The following is a 25,263-nucleotide window of genomic DNA, read 5'->3' as shown; positions in this document are numbered from 1 at the left end:
AGGCACTCTTCACGTCCATTTGGTAAAGCTTGAAGCCATGGTAAGTAGCATAAGCCAATAATATGCGAATTGACTCAAGCCTAGCTACAGGTGCATAGGTTTCACCGAAGTCCAAACCTTCGACTTGGGAGTATCCCTTGGCCACAAGTCGAGCTTTGTTCCTTGTCACCACACCATGCTCGTCTTGCTTGTTGCGGAAGACCCATTTGGTTCCTACAACATTTTGGTTAGGACGTGGAACTAAATGCCATACCTCGTTCCTAGTGAAGTTGTTGAGCTCCTCTTGCATCACCATCACCCAATCCGAATCTTGGAGTGCTTCCTCTACCCTGTGTGGCTCAATAGAGGAAACAAAAGAGTAATGCTCACAAAAATGTGCAACAAGAGATCGAGTGGTTACCCCCTTATGAATGTCGTCGAGGATGGTGTCGACGGGGTGATCTCGTTGGATTGCTTGGTGGACTCTTGGGTGTGGCGGCCTTGGTTCCTCATCCTCCTTGTCTTGGTCATTTGTATCTCCCCCTTGATCATTGCCGTCATCTTGAGGTGGCTCATCTCCTTGATCTTTTCCTCCATCAATTTGAGCCTCATCCTCATTTTGGGTTGGTGGAGATGCTTGTGTGGAGGAGGATGGTTGATCTTGTGTATGTGGAGGCTCTTCGGATTCCTTAGGGCACACGTCTCCAATAGACATGTTCCTTAGCGCGATGCACGGAGCCTGTTCTTCACCTATCTCATCAAGATCAACTTGCTCTACTTGAGAGCCGTTAGTTTCATCAAACACAACGTCACAAGAAACTTCAACAAGTCCTGAGGACTTGTTAAAGACTCTATATGCCCTTGTGTTTGAGTCATATCCTAGTAAAAAGCCTTCTACAGTTTTAGGAGCAAATTTAGATTTTCTACCTTTCTTAACAAGAATAAAGCATTTGCTACCAAAAACTCTAAAATATGAAATATTGGGCTTTTTACCGGTTAGGAGTTCATAGGATGTATTCTTGAGGATTCGGTGCAGATATAACCGGTTGATGGCGTAGCAAGCGGTGTTGACCGCCTCGGCCCAAAACCGATCCGATGTCTTGTACTCATCAAGCATGGTTCTTGCCATGTCCAAGAGAGTTCGATTCTTCCTCTCTACTACACCATTTTGTTGTGGTGTGTAGGGAGAGGAGAACTCATGCTTGATGCCCTCCTCCTCAAGGAAGCCTTCTATTTGTGAGTTCTTGAACTCCGTCCCGTTGTCGCTTCTAATTTTCTTGATCCTTAAGTCGAACTCATTTTGAGCCCGTCTCAAGAATCCCTTTAAGGTCTCTTGGGTATGAGATTTTTCCTGCAAAAAGAACACCCAAGTGAAGCGAGAATAATCATCCACAATAACTAGACAATACTTACTCCCGCCGATGCTTATGTAAGCGATCGGGCCGAATAGATCCATGTGTAGGAGCTCCAGTGGCCTGTCACTTGTCATGATGTTCTTGTGTGGATGATGAGTGCCAACTTGCTTCCCGGCTTGGCATGCGCTACAAATTCTGTCTTTCTCAAAATGAACATTTGTTAGTCCTAAAATGTGTTCTCCCTTTAGAAGCTTATGAAGATTCTTCATTCCAACATGGGCTAGTCGGCGGTGCCAGAGCCAACCCATGTTAGTCTTAGCAATTAAGCAAGTGTCGAGTTCAGCTCTATCAAAATCTACCAAGTATAGCTGACCCTCTAACACTCCCTTAAATGCTATTGAATCATCACTTCTTCTAAAGACAGTGACATCTATATCAGTAAAGAGACAGTTGTAGCCCATTTGACATAATTGCGAAACGGAAAGCAAATTGTAATCTAACGAGTCTACAAGAAAAACATTGGAAATGGAATGGTCAGGAGATATAGCTATTTTACCCAAACCTTTGACCAAACCTTGGTTTCCATCCCCGAATGTGATAGCTCGTTGGGGATCTTGGTTTTTCTCGTAGGAGGAGAACATCTTCTTCTCCCCTGTCATGTGGTTTGTGCACCCGCTGTCGATGATCCAACTTGAGCCCCCGGATGCATAAACCTACAAAACAAGTTTAGTTCTTGACTTTAGGTACCCAAACGATTTTGGGTCCTTTGGCATTAGAAACAAGAACTTTGGATACCCAAACACAAGTCTTGGAGCCCTTGTGTTTGCCCCCAACAATCTTGGCAACTACCTTGCCGGATTTGTTAGTAAGCACATATGATGCATCAAAAGTTTTGAATGAAATGTCATGATCATTTGATGCATTAGGAGTTTTCTTCTTAGGCAACTTAGCACGGTTGGTTGCCTAGAGCTAGATGTCTCACCCTTATACATAAAAGCATGGTTAGGGCCAGAGTGAGACTTCCTAGAATGAATTCTCCTAATTTTGCTCTCGGGATAACCGGCAGGGTACAAAATGTAACCCTCGTTATCCTGAGGCATGGGAGCCTTGCCCTTAACAAAGTTAGACAATTTCTTAGGAGGGGCACTAAGTTTGACATTGTCTCCCCTTTGGAAGCCAATGCCATCCTTGATGTCAGGGCGTCTCCCATTATAGAGCATACTTCTAGCAAATTTAAACTTTTCATTTTCTAAGTTATGCTCGGTAATTTTAGCATCTAATTTTGCTATATGATCATTTTGTTGTTTAATTAAGACCATGTGATCATGAATAGCATTGATATCAATATCTCTACATCTATCACAAATAGACACATGCTCAACGGTAGATGTAGAGGGTTTGCAAGAATTAAGTTCAACAATCTTAGCACGTAATTTATCATTTTTATCTCTAAGATCGGAAATTGTAACATTGCAAACATCAAAATCTTTAGCCTTAGCAATCAATTTCTCATTCTCATTTCTAAGGCTAGCAAGAGAAATATTCAATTCATCAATCCTAGCAAGTAAATCAACATTATCATATCTAGGATTGGAAATTGAAACATTACAAACATGTGAATCAACCTTAGCCAACAAATTAGCATTCTCATTTCTAAGGTTATCAATGGTCTTATGGCAAGTGCTTAGCTCACTAGACAATTTTTCACATTTTTCAACTTCAAGAGCGAAAGCATTTTTAACCTTAACATGCTTCTTATTTTCTTTAATAAGGAAGTCCTCTTGAGAGTCCAAGAGATCATCCTTCTCATGAATAGAGCTAATTAATTCATTTAATTTTTCTTTTTGTTGCATGTTTAGGTTGGCAAAAAGAATGCGCAAGTTATCCTCCTCATTGCTAGCATCATCCTCATCGCTAGATGTTTCATATTTGGTGGAGGATCTTGATTTTACCTTCTTCCTTTTGCCATCCTTGGCCATGAGGCATTTGTGGCCGACGTTGGGGAAGAGGAGGCCCTTGGTGACGGCGATGTTGGCGGCGTCCTCGTCGGAGGAGGAGTCGGTGGAGCTCTCGTCCGAGTCCCACTCCCGGCAAACATGGGCATCGCCGCCCTTCTTCTTGTGGTACCTCTTCTTTTCTCTTCTCTTGCCCTTCTTGTCGTCGCCCCTGTCACTGTCACTAGATAGTGGACATTTTGCTATAAAATGACCGGGCTTACCACACTTGTAGCAAACTCTCTTGGAGCGGGGCTTGTAGTCTTTCCCCCTCCTTTGCTTGAGGATTTGACGGAAGCTCTTGATGATGAGCGCCATCTCCTCGTTGTCGAGCTTGGAGGCGTCGATGGGTGTTCGACTTGGAGTAGATTCCTCCTTTTCTTCCGTCGCCTTGAATGCGACCTGTTGTGCTTCGGACGTGGAGGGGCCGTCAAGCTCGTTGATCTTCTTTGAGCCTTTGATCATCAACTCAAAGCTCACAAAATTACCTATAACTTCCTCGGGGGTCATTTGTGTATATCTAGGATTGCCACGAATTAATTGAACTTGAGTAGGGTTAAGGAAAACAAGTGATCGTAGAATAACCTTAACCACTTCGTGGTCATCCCACTTTTTGCTCCCGAGGTTGCGCACTTGGTTCACCAAGATTTTGAGCCGGTTGTACATGTCTTGTGGCTCCTCCCCTTGGCGAAGACGGAAGCAACCGAGCTCCCCCTCGATCGTTTCCCGTTTGGTGATCTTGGTCACCTCATCTCCTTCGTGCGCGGTCTTTAGCACGTCCCAAATCTCTTTGGCGCTCTTCAACCCTTGCACCTTGTTATACTCCTCTCGACTTAGAGAGGTGAGGAGTATAGTGGTGGCTTGGGAGTTGAAGTGCTCGATTTGGGCCACTTCGTCCGCATCATAATCTTCATCCCCTACATATGGTACCTGTACACCAAACTCAACAACATCCCATATACTTTTGTGGAGTGAGGTTAGGTGATATCGCATCATATCACTCCACCTAGCATAATCTTCACCATCAAACGTTGTGGTTTGCCTAATGGGACGGAAAGTAAAGGTGTATGTTTAGGCATGCGAGGGTAGCGTAGGGGGATCTTACTATACTTCTTGCGCTCTTGGCGCTTAGAAGTTACGGACGGCGCATCGGAGCCGGAGGTCGATGTTGATGAAGTGTCGGTCTCGTAGTAGACCACTTTCCTCATCCTCTTGTGCTTGTCACCTCTCCGATGCGACTTGTGGGAAGAAGATTTCTTTTCCTTCCCCTTCCCTTTGGAGGAGTCCTTCTTCTCCTTCCTCTTGGTGCGGGACTCTTCCGATGAAGTGCTCCCGTGACTCGTAGTGGGCTTGTCGCCGGTCTCCATCTCCCTCTTGGTGTGATCTCCCGACATCACTTCGAGCGGTTAGGCTCTAATGAAGCACCGGGCTTTGATACCAATTGAAAGTCGCCTAGAGGGGGGTGAATAGGGCGAAACTGAAATTTACAAATATAATCACAACTACAAGCCGGTTTAGCGTTAGAAATAATAAAGAGTCCGAGAGAGAGGGCGCAAAACAAATCGCAAGCGAATGAAGAGTGTGACATGCAGATTTGTTTTACCGAGGTTCGGTTCTTGCAAACCTACTCCCCGTTGAGGAGGCCACAAAGGCCGGGTCTCTTTCAACCCATACCCTCTCTCAAACGGTCCCTCGGACCGAGTGAGCTTCTCTTCTCAAATCAAACTGGAAACAAAACTTCCCCGCAAGGACCACCACACAATTAGTGTCTCTTGCCTCGGTTACAATGGAGTGTTGATCACAAGAACAAGTGAGAAAGAAAAGAAGCAATCCAAGCGCAAGAGCTCAAAAGAACATGGCAAATCTCTCTCGCTAATCACTAAAGCCTTGTGTGGAAGTGGAGAGGATTTGATCACTTGGGTGTGTCTAGAATTGAATGCCTAGCTCTTGTAAGTGGTTGAGAAGTGGAAAACTTGGATGACTTGAATGTGGGGTGGTTGGGGGTATTTATAGCCCCAACCACCAAACTAGCCGTTTGGTGGAAGTTGTCTGTCGTATGGCACACCGGACAGTCCGGTGCACACCGGACATGTCCGGTGCGACAGCCACGTCACCAGACCGTTAGGGTTCCGACCGTTGGAGCTCTGACGCTGGGCCCGCCTAGATGTCTGGTGGCGCACCGGACATGAACTGTAGGGTGTCTGGTGCGCTAGCATGGGCGTGCCTGACCTTTGCACGCGCTGGCGCACATTTAATGCGCTTGCAGGTAGCCGTTGGCGCCGAAGTAGCCGTTGCTCCGCAGTTACACCGGACAGTCCGGTGTACACCGGACATGTCCGGTGAATTATAGCGGAGCAGCCGATGAGAATTCTCGAGACTGGCGAGTTCAGAGCCGTGTCCCCTTGGAGCACCGGACACTGTCCGGTGTACACCGGACAGTCCGGTGAATTATAGCGCCCCGGCTCTGAGAATTCCCGAAGGTGAAGAGTTTGAAGTCGATCTTCCCTAGTGCACCGGACACTGTCCGGTGGCACACCGGACACTGTCCGGTGGCACACCGGACAGTCCGGTGCGCCCGACCAGGGTGCCTTCGGTTGTCCCTTTGCTCCTTTGTTTGAACCCTTTCTCTTGATCTTTTTATTGGCTTATGGTGAACCTTTGGTACCTGTAGAACTTATAAACTTGGGCAAACTAGTTAGTCCAATTATTTGTGTTGGGCAATTCAACCACCAAAATTAGTTTAGGAAATAGGTGTAAGCCTAATTCCCTTTCACATATGCCCCTGCGTCGCCTTTCCGCAAGGAGGAGGGGGGAAAGCGCCATGTTGCCCTCGGAGGGCGCCGAACATGGTGTCTCCGGTGAGCTGCTGGCGGGTAATCCGAGTGGATGCCCGTGCCCCATTTGTTAGGGGTCGGCTAGAGGCCCGGAGGCGCGCTCCAAAAGTACCTGCGGGTGATCTGTCGGACCCGGTCCCCTTTTGACAGGGTCCGAGGGCTCGATGCCTCCCTCTGATGGGATTCCGTTACAAGATCGTTCCCGCTGGTCTCGGAAATGTCCTAGGGGTACCTCGGGAGCGTAGCCCGAGCCTTGGTTATGTATCGAACGTACCCAGGGTCATCCCTCGCTCTGTGTCTGAGGCGACTGTGAACCCTTCGAGGGCCAGCCTACGAACCCCTGATCAGTAGTGGGCGCGGAGCCCGAGTGGCCTGAGGCGGCCATTGAACCCTTTCGAGGGGCCAGCCATCGAACCTCTGACCAGTAGTGGGCGCAGAACCCAAGCGCTCTGAGGCGGCCGTTGAACCCCTCTGAGGGGTCAGCCTTTGAACCTCTGATCAGTAGGGAGGCTCGGGGCCTGTTTCCTTCATGGAGAAGGGTCCTTTTCGGGGTATCCCCCTTTCCTGGTCCCTGTTGTAAGAGAGAGAAAGAGGAAAAGGAAAAGGATACGAAATCGAATGACGTGGCGTACCTTTTTCGATGCGGTCATTATGGCGAAGGCGAAGCGTCGCTTGCTTCTCCTGCCTGAGGCGCCGCCTATCCCGCCGTGGAGTTAATGCGACGGGGTGAGTGGTTCGCGAGGCGGCCATTGCGCGTGTGCGAGCCGTTCGAGGAACGGAACACGGGCGCGCCGTCTTCACACCATGAGAGAGGGTTCTCTCGCTGCCCCTGGATGGGACGTAAGCTTGGCTGACGACGTGACCGCTGCTCCTGCCTGCCTGCCACCGCCATTACTGCCGGCCCATTTTTGGTCGTATTGACCATCGCGCCTGGCTGGCACTGCTGGGTCATACGCAGTGTTGCCTCGAGTCACGGTACTGGTTCCGCAGTCGAGGAGGCGCGGTAGTGGTGCGAGTGGCGGTGCAGTTGCTCGCATGTAGCAACCAGCGCGCCGGTTGCATGACGTGTGGGCCTGGGCCTCCATGTTGGGCGCGTTGGAGTCGAAGGGGCGTGCCCACTTGGCGCGGTTGCACGCTGACTGCATGGCTGTCCACCCTTTCACCCGCTGGTCTGGGCAAAAGTGGAGGAATGCTTGTAACCGCTGGGCAGTTGCATGCCCTGCGCGCGGCAGTTTGGCTCCTTATGCCCTGGACCAGCTTGCATGACGCGTGGGGCCCAGCCCCCGTGTCGTAGGGGGAGGACCTTGGAGCGTGTTGGAGAAGACTCAGCCCGCGACGGCTAGGGACGCAAGTAGGGAGAGTCGCCTTTAAAAGGAGGGTGACCTCCTTGAAAGGCGACCATGTCTTCGCGCTCCCTTATGCACCGTGTCTTTCCACCTTCCGAGCCCCCGGATGGGGAACACCCGCAATCCTTCCGCCTTGTCGTTGGAGGAACGCAACTTCGAGGAAGTTGGTACCTTTCAGCCATCGTTCGGCTTCAAGGATTTTCATCAGGCAGCCCGGCCGCATCCCCTCACCGGTGGTCACCCAAGACGGTGACCTCCAGTTCGATGGTGGGGAGAAGCGAACCGGGCTGCGATCTTGGTCCCGCCCTCAGCTTCAAGGATGTTCATCATCCTGGCTGGGGCGGGGGCTGGACTGAGCCGGAGCTCTACCTCCTGCGGGTCGGACTTCGACAACGCGAGGCTGGTCGGCGGCGAACGTCGTCAGCTCCAGCGCGTTGGGCTCACTGGCTCAGCTGGCTCGGCTCCCGGTGCCCCTTCTCGCCGCAAGGGCGGTTGTCGTGCCGCGCATACTGGAGGACTGCCCAGGACGTCGCGCGCTGCTAGGGCGACGTTCGTGTCCTGGGGTTGTCCTGCCTTTGCCCCGGTACGCGTCTCCGCGCGGAGGTCGGTGCTCCGCTCGTTCGTGAGGATCCGAGTGGGGAGCCGGCTCCCGTCGTCGGTGACGTGGTTGCGGCGGCTGGAGAAGTCCCCGTCACCGACGGGATCACCGCCACCATCCGCGCTCCGGGCCCCCGGCTCTTTGTACTTGTCCTCGCCCCTCGAGCGTAGCCGTGGGCGAGGGCGTCGTTGCAGTGGGCCAGCTGGAGCCTTGTCGCCCTGTGGGTCCTCCAGTGTGAGGGGTTGTTCATACCCGCGGGGGCGGAATCGGAGTTCCGTTTGTAATGGCACTTTGAGTGCCGGTGTCTTGATCATTGCGATTGTCGGGGCCTGAACATGTATGTAGTTTCGGCACTGGGCCGTGTTTTTTCTTCATTTCGAGCACTGAGACTCGCCTGTCGACTATCTGAACCGCTTCACCGAGCGTGAGTCGCCTCGTGCAAAGGTGACGAGTGAGGTATTCGTATCCCGGAGGCGTAGGAGTCCCTCGGCTCGGTCGGCCTTGCTGTCCGAGGCTTCTCTTGCTCAGTTAAAGGAACCCTCGACCGCTCTTCGATGAGCCGAAGCCGGAGGTAGCGGTGTCAGCACGGACAGAGGCAGAGTTGGCTCGAAAAGAAGATTTGGTCGGCTAGAGCCTAGCCGGGTCGTCCACTGGCGGGACCGACGCCGGAGTTGAGCTACCGAGGCCACAAGCCGGGCTGATGTCCTCGAGGAACGGCTGGCTGAGGCTTTGGGGTGGCCGGCCGAGCCGTCTGCTCGAGCCGGATTCCTGAAGAAGACCCCGCCGGCGCTGGTCCGGGCATGGTGCTGCTGTCGTCCTTCGGGGTGGAGATCCTCCAACCGCGTCGCCGTCCAAGGCTAGGTCAGACCCCGCCGAAGGTGTAGTTGACGCCGAGGGTGCTGCTGCCCCCTTCAACTGTCGACATCCGAGCCTGCAGGATTGGGTTGTCTTGTAGCGTGTGTATGTTTTCTGCGGCCGCCGAGGCCCAAACACACTGTCGTCGTGTTGTAAAGCTGCGTCCCTTTTCCTCTTGCTTCGAGTATCTGGACTTACTTGTCGGTAACAAACTTGTTTGTCCGAGCGAGAGTTACTTTTCACGGAAGGTGATGAGTGAGGTATCCGTATCCCGGAGGCGTAGGAATCCCTCGGCTCGGTCGGCCTTGCCGCTTATGTGTACTCTTACTCGCCCATAGGGTTTTGTCACCGTCGCAGTCGAGAAGGCCCGAAAAATCATTTCGGCAGAGGAGCTTTCGAGCGTGAAGACTTGTTCGGTCCGCGGAGTCACCTATCCGAGCGTGAGTTACTTATCGCAGAAGGTGATGAGTGAGGTATCCGTATCCCGGAGGCGTAGGAGTCCCTCGGCTCGGTCAGCCTTGGCTGCTTACGTGTACTCCGTCGTTTTCAGGATCCACTTTCGAAGTAGTCGAAAAGCACGAAAGGCATTCTGGCAAAAAAGATTTTTTTCTTTTTTTGAGGAAAATTTCAACGCAGAGGGGGTTCCCCCTTCTAGCCCCCGAGGGAGGGTCGGGCTTTGCCGAGGCAAGGCTGACCCTTCCTTGACGACCAGACTTTGTGTGTGAACGAGGTGTACGAATAACTTGGAAGCATCTTAAGGGTAGAAGCGACGTAGCTGTTGGATGTTCCAAGCGTTGTTGTAGACCTCGCCTTGACTGTTGGCCAGCTTGTATGTTCGGGGCTTCAGAACCTTGGCGACGACGAACGACCCTTCCCAGGGAGGCATGAGCTTATGCCGCCCTCGGGCGTCTTGTCTTAGCCGAAGCACCAGGTCGCCCACCTGGAGGTCTCAGGACCGAACCCCTCGGGCGTGGTAGCATCGTAGGGACTGCTGGTACCGCGCCGAGTGTAGTAAGGTCATGTCCCGAGCCTCCTCCAGCTGGTCCAGTGAGTCTTCTCGATTAGCTCGATTGCTTTGGTCGGTGTAGGCCCTCGTCCTCGGGGAACCGTATTCTAAGTCTGTGGGCAAGATGGCCTCGACCCCATAGACTAGAAAGAACGGTGTGAAGCCCGTGGCTCGGCTCGGCGTTGTCCTCAGACTCCAGACCACCGAGGGGAGTTCCTTCATCCACCGCTTGCCGAACTTGTTGAGGTCGTTGTAGATCCGAGGCTTGAGTCCTTGCAGAATCATGCCGTTGGCACGTTCTACCTGCCCATTTGTCATGGGGTGGGCCACGGCGGCCCAGTCCACCCGGATGTGGTGATCCTCGCAGAAGTCTAGAAACTTTCTGCCGGTGAACTGGGTGCCGTTGTCGGTGATGATGGAGTTCGGGACCCCAAAGCGATGGATGATGTTGGTGAAGAACGCCACCGCCTGTTCGGACCTGATGCTGTTTAGGGGTCGGACCTCGATCCACTTGGAGAATTTGTCGATGGCAACCAACAGGTGCGTGTAGCCCCCGGGTGCCTTCTGCAAGGGGCCGACGAGGTCCAGACCCCACACAGCAAACGGCTAGGTGATGGGTATGGTCTGCAGAGCCTGAGCGGCAGGTGGGTCTGCCTCGCGTAGAACTGACACCCTTCGTAGGTGCGGACAATTCTAGTGGCGTCGGCCACCGCCGTCGGCCAGTAGAAACCTTGTCGGAAGGCGTTTCCAACAAGGGCTCGAGGTGCTGCGTGATGGCCGCAAGCCCCCGAGTGTATCTCTTGTAAGAGCTCCTGGCCTTCGGCGATGGAAATGCATCGCTGGAGGATGCCCGAGGGGCTGCGGTGGTAGAGCTCCTTCCCATCTCCCAGCAAGACGAACGACTTGGCGCGCCGCGCCAACCGCCGAGCTTCAGCTTGGTCGAGGGGTAGCTCTCCTCGGTGGAGATATTGCAGGTATGGGGTCTGCCAGTTTTGATTAGGCATGACCCCGCTCCGCTCCTCCTCGATGCGCAGTGCCTCACCCTCGGGGGCCGAGGGTGCCTCGGGCTGAGCCGAGGTCGCCTCGGACTGAGCCGAGGGTGCCTCGGGCTGGGCCGAGGCCTTCTCGGGCTCGGGCGTGTCGTCGGTCTTGACGGAGGGTTGATGTAGGTCTCAGGAGAATACGTCCGGGGGAAGCGTTGTTCGCCCCGAGGCTATTTTAGCCAGCGCGTCCACAGTCTCGTTGTAGCGTCGGGCGATGTGGTTGAGCTCGAGCCCGTAGAACTTGTCTTCCAGGCGCCGAACCTCATCGCAGTAGGCTTCCATCTTCGGGTCGCGACAGTGGGAGTTCTTCATGACTTGGTCGATGACGAGCTGTGAGTCACCGCGAGCGTCGAGGCGTTGGACCCCTAGCTCGATGGCGATTGGCAACCCGTTTACCAGAGCCTCGTACTCAGCCACGTTGTTGGACGCCGAGAAGTGGACGCGTAGCACGTAGCGTAGGTGCTTCCCGAGGGGCGAGATGAAGAGTAGGCCCACGCTTGCCCCTGTCTTCATCAGCGACCCGTCGAAAAACATGGTCTAGAGTTCCGGTTGGATCGGAGCTGTTGGGAGCTGGGTGTCGACCCATTCGGCCACAAAGTCCGCCAAGACCTGGGACTTGATGGCTTTCCGGGGGGCGAACGAGATCGTCTCGCCCATGATCTCCACCGCCCACTTTGCAATTCTACCTGAGGCCTCTCGGGACTGGATGACCTCCCCCAGGGGGAAGGATGACACCACAGTTACCGGATGAGACTCGAAGTAGTGTTGCAACTTCCGCCGCGTCAGGATCACCGCGTACAGCAGCTTCTGAATTTGTGGGTAGCGGATCTTGGTCTCGAACAGTACCTCACTGATGAAGTATAATGGCCTCTGGACGGGCAATGCATGCCCCTCTTCTCGTCTCTCGACCACAATCGCGGCGCTAACCACCTGAGTGGTCGCGGCGACGTAGATCAAGAGGGCTTCTCCGGTAGCGGGGGGCACCAAGATGGGCGTGTTTGTGAGGAGCGTCTTCAGGTTCCCGAGGGCTTCCTCGGCCTCAGGGGTCCAAGCGAAGCACTCGGCCTTCCTTAAGAGGCAGTACAGAGGCAGGCCTCTTTCGCCGAGGCGCGAGATGAAACGGCTCAGAGCCGCGAGGCATCCCATGACACTCTGTACGCCTTTCAAGTCCTTGATGGGCCCCATGCTGGTGATGGCCGCGATCTTCTCCGGGTTGGCCTCAATGCCCCGCTCGGAGACGATGAACCCCAAGAGCATGCCTCGGGGGACCCCGAAGACACACTTTTCGGGATTGAGCTTCACGCTTTTCGCCTCTTTGATGAACCCTGCCGCCATTAGCTTGTAGATCTCCTCGCCTATGGCTCTGCGCTTTTCTTCGTCGAATCGGCGCAGAGGCTGCTTCACAGGTCGGGCTCCAGCTCGGATATCCAGCGAGTGCTCGGTGACTTCCCTCAGTATGCCGGGCATGTCCGAGGGACTCCACGCGAAAACGTCGGCGTTTGCGCGGAGAAAGTCGACGAGCACTGCTTCCTATTTGGGGTTGAGCTCGGTGCCGATCCGTACCTGCTTGGAGGCGTCGTTGCAGGGGTCGAGAGGGACGGACTTAACCGTCTCCGCTGGCTCGAAGTTGCCGGCGTGGCGCTTCACGTCTGGCGCCTCCCTAGAGAGGTTCTCCAGGTCGGCGATGAGGGCCTCAGACTCAGCGAGGGCCTCGGTGTACTCCACGCACTCCACGTCGCATTCGTACGCGTGTCGGTACGTGGACCCGACGGTGATGACCCCGTTGGGGCCCGACATCTTGAGCTTGAGGTAGGTGTAGTTAGGGATGGCCATGAACTTGGCGTAGCATGGCCTCCCTAGCACTGCGTGGTAGGTTCCTCGAAACCCGACCACTTCGAACGTGAGGGTCTCCCTTCGAAAGTTGGAGGGCGTCCCAAAGTAGACGGGTAGATCGAGTTGTCCGAGGGGTTGGACGCGCTTCCCGGGGATGATCCCGTGGAAAGGCGCAGCGCCCGTTCGGACCGAGGACAGATCGATCCGCAGGAGCCCGAGGGTCTCGACGTAGATGATGTTGAGGCTGCTGCCTCCGTCCATGAGGACCTTGGTGAGCCTGACGTTGCCGATGATGGGGTCGACAACGAGCGGGTATTTCCCCGGGCTCGGCACATGGTCGGGATGGTCGCCCTGGTTGAAGGTGATGGGCTTGTCAGACCAATCTAGGTAGACTGGCGCCGCCACCTTTACCGAGTAGACCCCCCGACGCTCTTGCTTGCGGTGCCGAGCTGAGGTGTTTGCCACTTGCCCACCGTAGATCATGAAGCAGTCACGGACCTCGGGGAACTCTCCTGCCTTGTGATCTTCCTTCTTAGCGTCGTCGAGAGCCTTGCCACCCTCCGCGGGTGGCCCGGCCTTGTGAAAGTGGCGTCGAAGCATGGCGCACTCCTCAAGGGTGTGCTTGACGGGCCCCTGATGATAGGGGCACGGCTCCTTGAGCATCTTGTCGAAGAGGTTGGCACCTCCGGGGGGTTTCCGAGGGTTCTTGTACTCGGCGGCGGCGACAAGGTCCACGTCGGTGGCGTCGCGTTTCGCTTGCGACTTCTTCTTGCCTTTCTTCTTGGTGTCGTGCTGAGTTGACGCCTCGGGGACATCTTCCAGTGGGTGGCCCTGGGGCTGCTTGTCCTTCCGGAAGATGGCCTCAACCGCCTCCTGGCCAGAGGCGAACTTGGTGGCGATGTCCATCAGCTCGCTCGCTTTGGTGGGGGTCTTGCGACCCAGCTTGCTTACCAGGTCGTGGTAAGTGGTGCCGGCGAGGAACGCGCCGATGACATCCGAATCGGTGACGTTGGGCAGCTCGGTGCGCTGCTTCGAGAATCGCCGGATGTAGTCCCGGAGAGACTCTCCCGGCTGCTGGCGGTAGCTTCGGAGATCCCAGGAGTTTCCAGGGCGCACGTACGTGCCTTGGAAATTGTCGGCGAAGGCTTGGACCAGGTCGTCCCAGTTGGAGATCTGCCCTGGAGGCAGGTGCTCCAGCCAGGCCCGAGCGGTGTCGGAGAGGAACAGGGGGAGGTTGCGGATGATGAGATTATCATCACCCATTCCACCCAGTTGGCAGGCCAGCCGATAGTCCGCGAGCCACAATTCTGGTCTCGTCCCCCCCGAGTACTTTGTGATAGTAGTCGGGGTTCGGAACCGGGTCGGGAACGGTGCCCGTCGTATGGCGCGGCTGAAAGCCTGCGGACCAGGTGGTTCAGGCGAAAGACTCCGATCCTCCCCGCTGTCGTAGCGTCCCCCACGCCTGGGGTGGTAGCCTCGGCGCACCCTCTCGTCGAGATGGGCCCGACGGCTGTGGTGATGGTGCTCGTTGCCGAGGCGACCCGGGGCCGCAGGCGCTGTGTTGCGCGTGCGCCCGGTGTGGATTGAGGCTTCCCGCATGAATCGAGAAGTCGCGGCGCGAGGTTCCGAGGGGTACCCCTGCCTTCGGGAGGCGGAGCTCTCGGCCCGTCGGACCGTGGTGTCCTCCAGGAGGTTCTTGAGCTCTCCCTGGATACGCCGCCCCTCGGTGGTTGATGGCTCTGGCATCGCGCGGAGAAGTATTGCCGCTGCGGCCAGGTTTTGGACGACTCCACTGGAAACCGGTGGCGGCCTTACCCTGACGTCGTCGGCGATGCGGTGCTGGATGCCCTGGGGGAGATGACGCGCTTCTCCGGCCGGAGGTTGGCCCGCCCATTCCTGCCCGATGTCCCGGTGGATCGGCTCAAGTGTTCCTGCTCCCTCATCGAGCCTGGCTTGCATCTCGCGGATTTGCTCGAGCTGTGGGTCATGACCCCCCGCCGGGACGGGGACCACAGCTAGCTCCCGAAGGATGTCGACGCGAGGCACGGGCCTAGGGGGATCACTGTTCTCCGGTATACCAAGATGGTTGCCTTCGCCGGGACCCCCTAGATTGACGTGGAAACATTCGCGACTTGGGCCGCAGTCCTCGTCGTCGAGGCTGCGGCTACCGTCGGAACAGTCAGAAAGGCAGTAGTCGCATGCGGTCATGAAGTCCCGCATGGCATTGGGGTTACTAAGTCCGGAGAAATCCCAACAGAAGTCGGGCTCGCCATCTTCCTCGGACCCCGAGGGCCCGTAGGTTGAGACGGCCGTCAGCCGGTCCCAGGGTGACCACACACGATACCCTAGAGGGTTTGGACTCGCCTCTATGAGAATGTCCACCGAAGCGGAGTCGCTTGGTGGGTCGAGGTCGAATCCAAAAGGCGCGAGATGGGAATCGGTCGGTACCTCTTGGTCGATGGGCGGTGACGAAGTCACGTCAGGGACTGACTGCACCGTCGTCTCAGGTACGAGGGTGACGCCCAGCAAGTCCTTCGCGAGCGTGCTGGCGTCGTCCGTTTGCTTGAGGTTGGTGTGTTGCGGGGAGACGGCGCTCGTCTTCGTCTCAGACGCGAGGTTGATGCCCGACGCGCTCTCCGTTGGGGCGCCGGCGCCGTCGACTCGCTCGACAGCCGACGAGGTGCCGCCTCCTGCTTGGCCTTGGTTGCCCCGCCTCCTCCTCCGTCGGCGGGGGAGGGGACGGGACAAGCCCGAATGTCGTCCTTCCACCACGTGGGGAAGGCGTCGTCGATTTCCCCGCCGGCGGGCGGGTTGTCGACCGCCATTGTCGCTGTCGCGCGGCGGGGGAAGGAGTATCATGTCGTAGCTGCCGTCGAGGGACATGAACTCAAGACTCACGAAACGGAGCACCGTCCCGGGCTGGAGAGGTTGCTGGAGACTGCCCATCTGGAGCTTGACGGGAAGCTGTTCGTCAACACGCAGCAGGCCCCTACCTGGCGCGCCAACTGTCGGCGTTTTGACCCCGGGGGGGTCCCTGGACCGACGAGTAAATTGTCGCCGCGTGCCCTAGCCCAGATGGGTCGGCGCGAGGCGGAACGCGAAGGGGGGAAAAGCAGCCGGAGGGAGACAGGCGTGGGAGGTGGAACCCGCGGCCTTCGTGTTAGCCCCGCGCCCAGGTCGGGTGCGCTTGCAGTAGGGGGTTACAAGCGTCCACGCGAGGGGGGGGGAGCGAGCGGTATTGCGCGAGCGCCGTCCCGTCCTTCCCCGCGCGGCCAACCCTCTGTAAGAGGGCCCTGGACCTTCCTTTTATAGGCGTAAGGAGAGGATCCAGGTGTACAATGGGGGGTGTAGCAGTGTGCTAACGTGTCTAGCGGAGGAGAGCTAGCGCCCTAAGTACATGCCATCGTGGCAGCCGGAGAGGTTTTGGCACCCAGTTCGTGTGGTGTCGTGGCCGTCGGAGGAGCGCTGGAGCCTGGCGGAAGGACAGCTGTCGGGGCTGTCGAGTCCTTGCTGACGTCCTCTTGCTTCCGTAAGGGGGCTGAGAGCCGCTGTCGTCATAGAGCGTGCGGGGCGCCATCATTACTCGTATAGTGGAGCGAGCCAGATGGGACGCCGGTCTTGTTCCCCGTAGCCTGAGTCAGCTCGGGGTAGGGTAATGATGGCGCCTCCTGTTGACGTGGTCGGTCCGTGCCCTAGGTTGGGCGAGGTGGAGGCTCCTCCGAGGTCGAGGTCGAGTCTGTCTTCCAAGGTCGAGGTCGAGTCCGAGCCCCCGGGTCGGACAAGGCGGAGACCGTCGGCTGAGGCCAGGGTTGAGTCCGAGCCCTGGGGTCGGGCGAAGCGGAGTTCGTCGTCCTTCGGGGCTGAGCCCGAGTCCGAGCCCTGGGGTCGAGCGAAGCGGAGTTCGTCATCTTCCGGGGCTGAGCCCGAGTTCAAGCCCTGGGGTCGGGCGAAGCGGAGTTCGTCGTCTTCTGGGGCTGAGCCCGAGTCCGAGCCCTGGGGTCGGGCGAAGCGGAGTTCGTCGTCTTCCGGGGCTGAGCTCGAGTCCGAGCCCTGGGTCGGGCGGAGCGGAGTTCGTCGTCTTCCGGGGCTGAGCCCGAGTCCGAGCCCTGGGGTCGGGCGGAGCGGAGTTCGTCCCGAGTACGAGCCCTAGGGTCGGGCGGAGCGGAGTTCGTCGTCTTCCGAGGCTGAGCCCAAGTCCGAGCCCTGGGGTCGGGCGAAGCGGAGTTCGTCGTCTTCCGGGGCTGAGCCCGAGTCTGAGCCTGGGGTCGGGCGGAGCGGAGTTCGTCGTCTTCCGGGGCTGAGCCCGAGTCCAAGCCCTGGGGTCGGACGAAGCGGAGTTCGTCGTCTTCCGGGGCTGAGCCCGAGTCCGAGCCCTGGGGTTGGGCGAAGCGGAGTTTCCCATGGCGCCTAGGGCCGGACTTGGTTGCTGTCAGCCTCACTCTGTCGAGTGGCTCAGCAGTCGGAGCGGCGCAGGCGGCGCTGTCCTCTTGTCAGACCGGTCAGTGGAGCGGCGAAGTGACTGCGGTCACTTCGGCTCTGTCGACTGGAGGGCGTGCGTCAGGATAAAGGTGTCAGGCCACCTTTGCATTAAATGCCCCTGCGATTTGGTCGGTTGGCGTGGCGATCTGGCCAAGGTTGCTTCTTGGTGAAGACTGGGCCTCGGGCGAGCCGAAGGTGTGTCCGTTGCTGGAGGGGGTCCTCGGGCGAGACGTAGATCCTCCGGGGTCGGCTGCCCTTGCCCGAGGCTGGGCTCGGGCGAGGCGTGATCGCGTCCCTCGAATGGACCGATCCTTGACTTAATCGCACCCATCAGGCCTTTGCAGCTTTGTGCTGATGGGGGTTACCAGCTGAGATTTAGGAGTCTTGAGGGTACCCCTAATTATGGTCCCCGACAAGTTGCATCAATCCAAACAGCTAGCTTTAATTCGATAGTTGACATGGCAGCCGATGAGCCAAAAAGTTGTAATGATTAATTTCGTCATAAGTGGGATGAAGTGGCAAATGACATAACTAACGTGTCAAATAAATTGTGACATATTTTCGTCATAAAGCATGATAACTGGCGGATAACATTATGGGTGGCATGATATATCGTTTGTAACGTATATAGGTATACATTTGGGCCGGGCCTGATGGGCAGGCGTGAAGCATGGCCCAGGCACGACACGACCCGAAATATTTTAGTGTCGGGCCGGCACGACCTGATATATCGGACCGGGTTTGGATTGAGGTTATGGCTCATAGGCGGTCACGAGCATGACCCGTTTAAGGCATGCACGAAATGGCTCATAGAGAGGCGCGAAAAGGCCCATATATTTATTAAAACCACACTTTATTCCACACTTTCATATACATGATAAAGAACACAAAGATCGAGATAATGCTAGTTAGATGTTTTTTGTAACTTTGAATTAGAGTATGTAATGTAATTTTACTTTTGTTATGAACATTAGACAATAAACTGAACTTACGAACTTTGTATAGAGCTGATTATACTCTTTTTCCTTCTAACAAAATGATTTGTAAACGAGGAAGTCATTGCATAGCCCTGGTAACTTTAATACAAATATTAAGTTTGCTTTTGTTCAAATTTATTTGTCTTATCTTTTATTTGTTTTATTGTTTTTTTGAATTTAGGGTTGATGTGAATTTCGGGTCCTAATGTGAATTTCAGGCAAAAAATGGAATTTCGGGCCGCCCGAAATGAGCCCGGCACGTTTAAGCAATTACGGGTCGGGCCGTGGACCGAGGGCTAGGCTCGTGGGCCGGCTCAGCCCGAAATTTAAACGAGTCGAGCCCGGCCGAAATTCATACAATACAGATCTTTTTGGGCTTGGGCCGAGCCGGGCCGGGCGACCCGAATGTACACCTATAATAACGTATATATTCGTCATAGAATCAGACAACATGGTAACTATTTATTATGTTTTTAATTCATCGTCAATTAATAAAAAAAATTGTATACAATTGAATTAGATCCAAATCATGCGTACAATTTCATCGGGAGTACACCACATTTTCTAGCTTCCACATATAATTGAAGCATAAAACATCCACCACGATATATTTTATATGACGTTAACAATAACACAACATCCAACAACAACACATCACAAATAAATCTGACATGTGACAAAACATTGTTTAACCGTGCAAAACAACCAAAACAACATGACATGTGGACTGGTCGGCGGGGCAGCTAGTGGTTGGCCACCTGGGTTGGGTGGATGGGTGCTTAAAAGGGTTGAGAGATGTAGAGTTATTTGTTGGGGTTTATTGTCTATTAGGTTACACGGCTAATTTTACTTTAATAGTGACATGTGGACTTGTACTTTAATATTGATCTTATTTATGGCATACACATTCTATACCATTATCATCATTATTCCTAAGAACATATGAAATACCAATACTATATAGAAACCAATTCTTAATTTATCATTATACAAATATAGGGATGATCCCACCTTATAATCAATAGTTTTATCCGATGACTAAGACCACGATCTTTGATAGAAAGATAACATACAAAGCCTATTTAGGTTGACTCCAACAGATTACCTAAAGTTTACCCATACACCATTTTACACAGTTTTTTATTGTAGACTGCACTGTTCGTAGAGTGGAGTTTGAATATAGGCATGAGGATGGGTAAGCTGTCGGAGATGGTCGTAGGGCTTGTTCGTTTTAGTGCTAATCTATGTGGATTGAATGTGATTGGGTGGATTTAAATACACAGTAAGTCAAAATTCTTATTGAATTTTTCTAATCCCATCTAATCCATATGGAGTAGAAATAACCGAACAAGTCCTTAGCCCGTTCATTATATACACCTTCAATCTTGGATCGGCAGACTCTTCACATGGCGCATGTTCATCTTCTCCATGTGGCATCACTTGTGCCACCGGTATAATGTTCTACTTAGGAGTGGTAATGGATCATGGCCCTAATACTTGCTTCACACCAACAAGGCCCTTAATTTTGTTAGTTCAAAATTGTATTGTTTTATAATCCAACCCTAACTTGATTCGATCCTTAAATTTGCTAGGCTAAATTAAATGGCCCGTTACCACCCCTAGTTCTACTACATTAATTGTGTGTTTAGTTTATGGAGTCAACCTCTGTTTTGTAAGGTGATGCATCATGAGTTTATCCCATAAATTTTGATGGAATCAACTTATTCCTCATATATGTACTAATTGTTACCTTATGAGGAATGAGGTGGTGATGGATCAACTCATCTATTCCACAAATCAAATAAAAAATAAGGAGTGGAAAGAAAATGGACCACCCCATTGCTCCAACAAAAACACTCTAAATGTTAGAGAGTCGCTCACTTTTCATTTAGTATTAAGTTAGAGTAGACGATAAACTAGACGGATCAATGATTTTCACTATAGCAACAAATATGCATATAAACACTATAATTCCATACTCCATTCATCAAGGAAATAGATGTAACTATAGAGTTTATATCAGTCAAATAACTTAACTTTGACCAAATTTTAATAATAGTATTAACATTTTATATCTATAACTAGATTTACTATATATATATATATATATTATAATTCATTTGATGATATATATTTTATATCATAAATTGTTAACTTTTTTGTATAACTTGAGTCAAACTTCAAATTATTTGAATACTCGAAAAGACTTAGCTTCATTTGTCTTGGATGTAAAAGGGTGCTGACTTTTTAAACATAAATAAACAACAAAAACATAAACAATTAGACATACAAAATGTCATAGAGAATAGATATGTAAGTGTCTCTTTGATACGGCTTCAAAGACTTTGTTTAAATGTAATAATTTTTCAAAACATGTTTCAAACATTTACAATGAGCAATTGAAAGTTCTGAACGGCTTACGAATATGATGGTTGTGGGATCCTCTTCATGTTCTTGTGATTCCATGCCTTGCAGACTAGCGGGCGGCGGCATCATGACCGGTGCCCACGCCTCTCTTAATTAAACAACTACAATCTTAAATCAAACCTAACTAATCTTAAATTTACTAAATTGAAAACCCATATACATCAATCAATGATCGGACATCTCTGTTGCGTCGTCTTGCTTGTGTTGCTACCTGCCTGCGGGGCGCATCACTAGTGTACAGGTAGGTATACATGTCTAAATGGGCGGTCTGTTGGGCAGCCCATGGCTCGACATGGAATAGCTCGACCCAACCCAATCACCGTGCTCGAGCCTTAGGTGCGGCAAACAGGCTATGCCCAGTCTGACCCGATGTTATTTTCCTCCTATTTTCATAAAAATATCTATAATATGTTTGAGTGTAGAGTATAAAACACAAAAACATGTGTTTTTTGTTGGTTAGACGTGTGTGAATATAGAGCTAACAACCATGGTTCAAACATTCACTTATACATATGTTTTGCTACCATTGGTGTGTGACCGCACAAGGATTTGGGATGATGACGAGTGCGTTGAAAGATAAAGAAGAGATACGAAGAAGAGAGGAAAGGGGATTCACAAGTAAGTTCAATAATAAGTCGACCTATGTATAAGTAGATCATGTAAAAAGATGAGTTAAATGCATGAGCGGTCTTTGAACTTGTCAAGAAATGTCACTTAGATCCACAACTAGGTCTTTGAACTTATTAAGTGGCATATTGTAATGATCGGTATGATCCAGAAATAGACATGCAATATCATTTTTACAAGTTTAGGGATGTGTGGTACATCGCTTAACAAGTTTAAGAACCTATAAATGTATTTTCAAAGTCCGTGAATCTAAATAACATCTTCTCAAGTTCAAGGATCATCGATGCATTTAACTCAAAATATTTTAGTAAACCTTACTCTCTCAAACAAAGTTGAAGCCAACTAATCAATTGGGCGTTGAACTAATCAATTTTTGCTAACTTTCACGCATGGCCTTAACAAACATGTGTTGAAGTTTCTCATACTTCAATTTTGCATAACCGTGGAAACTGGTAGGCGTGGGTGTTGAAGTTGGTGTTTGGATTGCAGGTTTGGTTATAAAAAGTATGAGAACTTTTTTGCAAAAACGACGACAATGGAAACTAGGAAAATGTGTGGTTTATAGTAGCAGAGAGTAATTGCCACCAAATATCAAATCGTTATATAAGTCGTTTCTATGACTAAAGACTAAGTTTAAACGTCCCAACTAGAATTTAATTGCGTTGGTTTAAACCTTTTTTTACTGTTTTAACCGACTTTTTTTTCTTAATTCACTTCACCCTTTATACAGTATTTTCTCGGTTCTAAAATATAATTCATTTTAGACGGTTCCAAAATATAATTCATTTTAGACTAATCATACATTTATTAAGTAACATATAAATTCATTTTAGACTAATCATACATTTGTTAAGTAACATATGAATATATGAATGTAGTTTGCATTTACATCTATATTCATTGAATAAATGTGAACAGAAAAAATAGGCTAAAAAGGACTATATTTTAGAACGGAGAGTATAAACAATACGTACGCTCACAGTTTAGGAATTACAGACGACATATTATGATTTACACGCGTGTCACGTACGAAATTTCGAATTCCATGAGTTCAAAAATTTGGAACTCTTTTTCCATGAGACTACCATTACCATTCGTTCATTCAGTAACGCAGGAGAAGCGATGACCGAGGTAAGGAAATAAATCACCCACTCCAGATAGATCAACATTAGTGTGCCGAGTACGAACAACTCGGCACAAGTCGATGCACAAATGGTTCACCAAGCACGTTTCAAAACGAGTTGAATCATCAAACCACCCAAGTCTTAGCGTCAAAACTTAAAACACAGATTCTTACGATCACATACACTGACCACAGCTAAATCACATGAACAGGTTCGGCCTCGAAGCCTTGAACGTGGTCTTCAGCTTCCTGGTCGGCGGCCTGACCTTGCGGTACACGAGTGGGAACTTGATCTCACTGTTGTGGAACTGCTTTGTGTTGTCCCTCTTGCACAGCTTGAAGTGCACCGTGGCGGTCTTGATGATCTGGATGCAGGGGGACCTCACGCGGTGGCGAGAAGCCATCTCATTGTACATCTGTTCTACAGCGCCGTTCAGGGTTGTGTCGCGGTACTCCTTGTACATGTTGTGGTAGCCGGTTCTGCTCTGGTAGCGCAGCCAGATGCCGTAGTTCTTGATCGTCGTCGGGTTACGCTCGAAGATCTGCCACATCATACAGGACTTTAGCAAATGACACAACACAAAGGATTCTTTCGAGTAATAAGATTCAGCTGCAAGGACAAGGGATCGCCATCATTCATCTAAGTCAATCGCACTACCCAACTGGATCCAGAGTTAGCTTAATATACAGCTAACAAAACCATGGCACTACAATGTTGCAGGAGAGTCACAAAGGTCAGATTATAAGCAACCTAGGAAGACAGCAAAACTGGTAGTAGTAAAGGAAAATAAATTCATTTTTTTGAATATCCCAACGAAATCTAAAATCGATTGTTGCAAATAGACAAACTGTCAGAATTGTAGTTAGCAAACAATACACAACTAGCTGATGGTGGATAAAACGCAACCTGACCACACATTTGGTGAAGAAACTACCGAATAAGTATGACATATGTATGTTTACCAGTCCCAAAGAGTAACAAAACACTGTTTTCAACAAGTCACAACCATCTATATATACATAAATCACTCATACTGTCATAACTCATAAAAAATGGATATTGACACAAGTAAGGTTGGGCAGCCGGCACACAGTCGCAGTCGCAAGGCACTAAACAAGCAACTAAAGGATGGCAAGGTTCACATGTAGCAGCCCTTGATGCTAAAAAAGTGCCGTATCAGAGCAGAGACATACCTCGTTGATGGCCAGGACCTGACCGTTGCTCTTCTTAACCTTCTTCAACTTCCTCAGGAAGTACCTGCGCACAGATAACAGCAGTACATTAATCGACGACTCGCACCTAAGACGAAGAAATCCTTCAACAGGAAACATAAAGGAAGCGCAGATATAGATGGCAGCTCACCAGAACTTGCTCTTGGCGCGGACTTCGTTGGTGGCCCAGAGCTTCATGCGGTAGATCTTGGGGTGCTCGTCGCCGGGCGTCGGCAGCGCGCGCCCCACCACCTGGTACTGATGGAACTGCACAGGTGCGAAAGCAGGGGCTAAATCAAACCCATGGATCAAATTCTAATCACCGCAGTCGGATGGACGGAGCAGGAGAAGACTCACCCTGAAGGCCACCATTTCCGCGAGCTGGTCGACACCCTAGCCTAACCTAGTCTAACGGGAGGAAGCGGCGACGGGTGGAGGCGGCGGCCGTGAGCGTGAGAGAAGTGTTTATAGGCGCCTGGTTTGGAAATAAACCCTAGTGGGCCCTTATTGTCGTCGTCCTGGCCCATTTGTTGCACAAATTGTGATTGGGCTTCCCTTGTTTTCGACAAGGCCGTAAGCTTGTCACAATCCTAATGATCAATACAATAAATAAATAACTCAATCAAAATAATAATATGTATGATACTAAAACATTATACATAACTAGTCGGTTGCCCGTGCGTTGCAACGGCTTACAACAATACCCACGTAAACTATCGTTCAAAAAAAAATTCAAGATTTTTTATTGATTGTCTCCGCTCTCTGTATAATATATTTTTTGATTTGGCTAACTGATGTTATTGTTTACTCCATGCAAATATGTGTTGGTACAACACGGTCAATGAAGTGAGAGATTATAAGAGAGTTCACAATGATTGACTGAATGAACAGAGATTATAAAATAACATAATTCCATCATACAGAACCAAATAAGAGAAAGTTTGTGAGATCAAGTTTATAAAATAAGTCCCATGAAGTCAAACTTATAAAAAAAGATATATCAAATTATGGAGTGATTGCTAAAGTCAGACATCAATAAAAACTAAATACGCTCCATATAAATTACTCTACTTCGTAGCAATTACTAACGTTTAAAACCAACAAATAACCTTTTATTTTGCTGTTAGTGTGACAAATCATTGCTGCTCCATCCAATTCAGCAACCTCAAACACAATATAGTCCATTACGCCAATGTGGTCTCAGAAACGATCTAATGTTTGCAAGAGCAAAGAACGTCGTGACGTGCTTGGGTTGTAACCTCGGCCCGTAGTGTTGGCCCAGCCCGACACGATTATTTTTAATTTTACAAAAAACGTATATACCTATATACAATTTATATTCAATATTAAAAACATCTTAGTGTGATGTTCTACTGGTTAGACAGTTTCACTCAGTGTCTCCCGCCCTTCTCCCATCAAGGCATGGGTTCGAACCCCACCTCCTGCACTGTTTTTTAACATTTTACGCTGATTTAATTAAATAGATCGACGGGCATTTACGCTGATTTAATTAAATAGATCGACGGGCTTCGAACCCCACCTGCACCGTTTTTTAACATTTTACGCTGATTTAAT

The 25,263-nt window shown here is 51.2% G+C and overlaps 1 protein-coding gene across 1 annotated transcript; it reads right to left on the bottom strand.

The window, feature by feature from the left end:
* Positions 1–22,487: 22,487 nt before the first annotated feature.
* On the bottom strand, positions 22,488–24,125 carry LOC100283101 (60S ribosomal protein L18a). The gene is made up of 4 exons (NM_001156003.1): positions 24,046–24,125; positions 23,840–23,955; positions 23,671–23,734; positions 22,488–23,018 (listed from the first exon to the last, which is right to left on the bottom strand). Exons 1-4 carry the CDS (start codon positions 24,058–24,060, stop codon positions 22,677–22,679), a joined length of 537 nt encoding a protein of 178 aa, NP_001149475.1. The 5' UTR covers positions 24,061–24,125; the 3' UTR covers positions 22,488–22,676.
* Between the last annotated feature and the right edge of the window lie 1,138 nt (positions 24,126–25,263).

The sequence above is a fragment of the Zea mays genome, chromosome 3, assembly GCF_902167145.1.
Source record: "Zea mays cultivar B73 chromosome 3, Zm-B73-REFERENCE-NAM-5.0, whole genome shotgun sequence".
NCBI classification, from domain to species: domain Eukaryota; kingdom Viridiplantae; phylum Streptophyta; class Magnoliopsida; order Poales; family Poaceae; genus Zea; species Zea mays.
The sequence above is the reverse complement of the archived record's forward strand: the minus strand, read 5'-3'. Positions and strand labels throughout refer to the sequence as shown.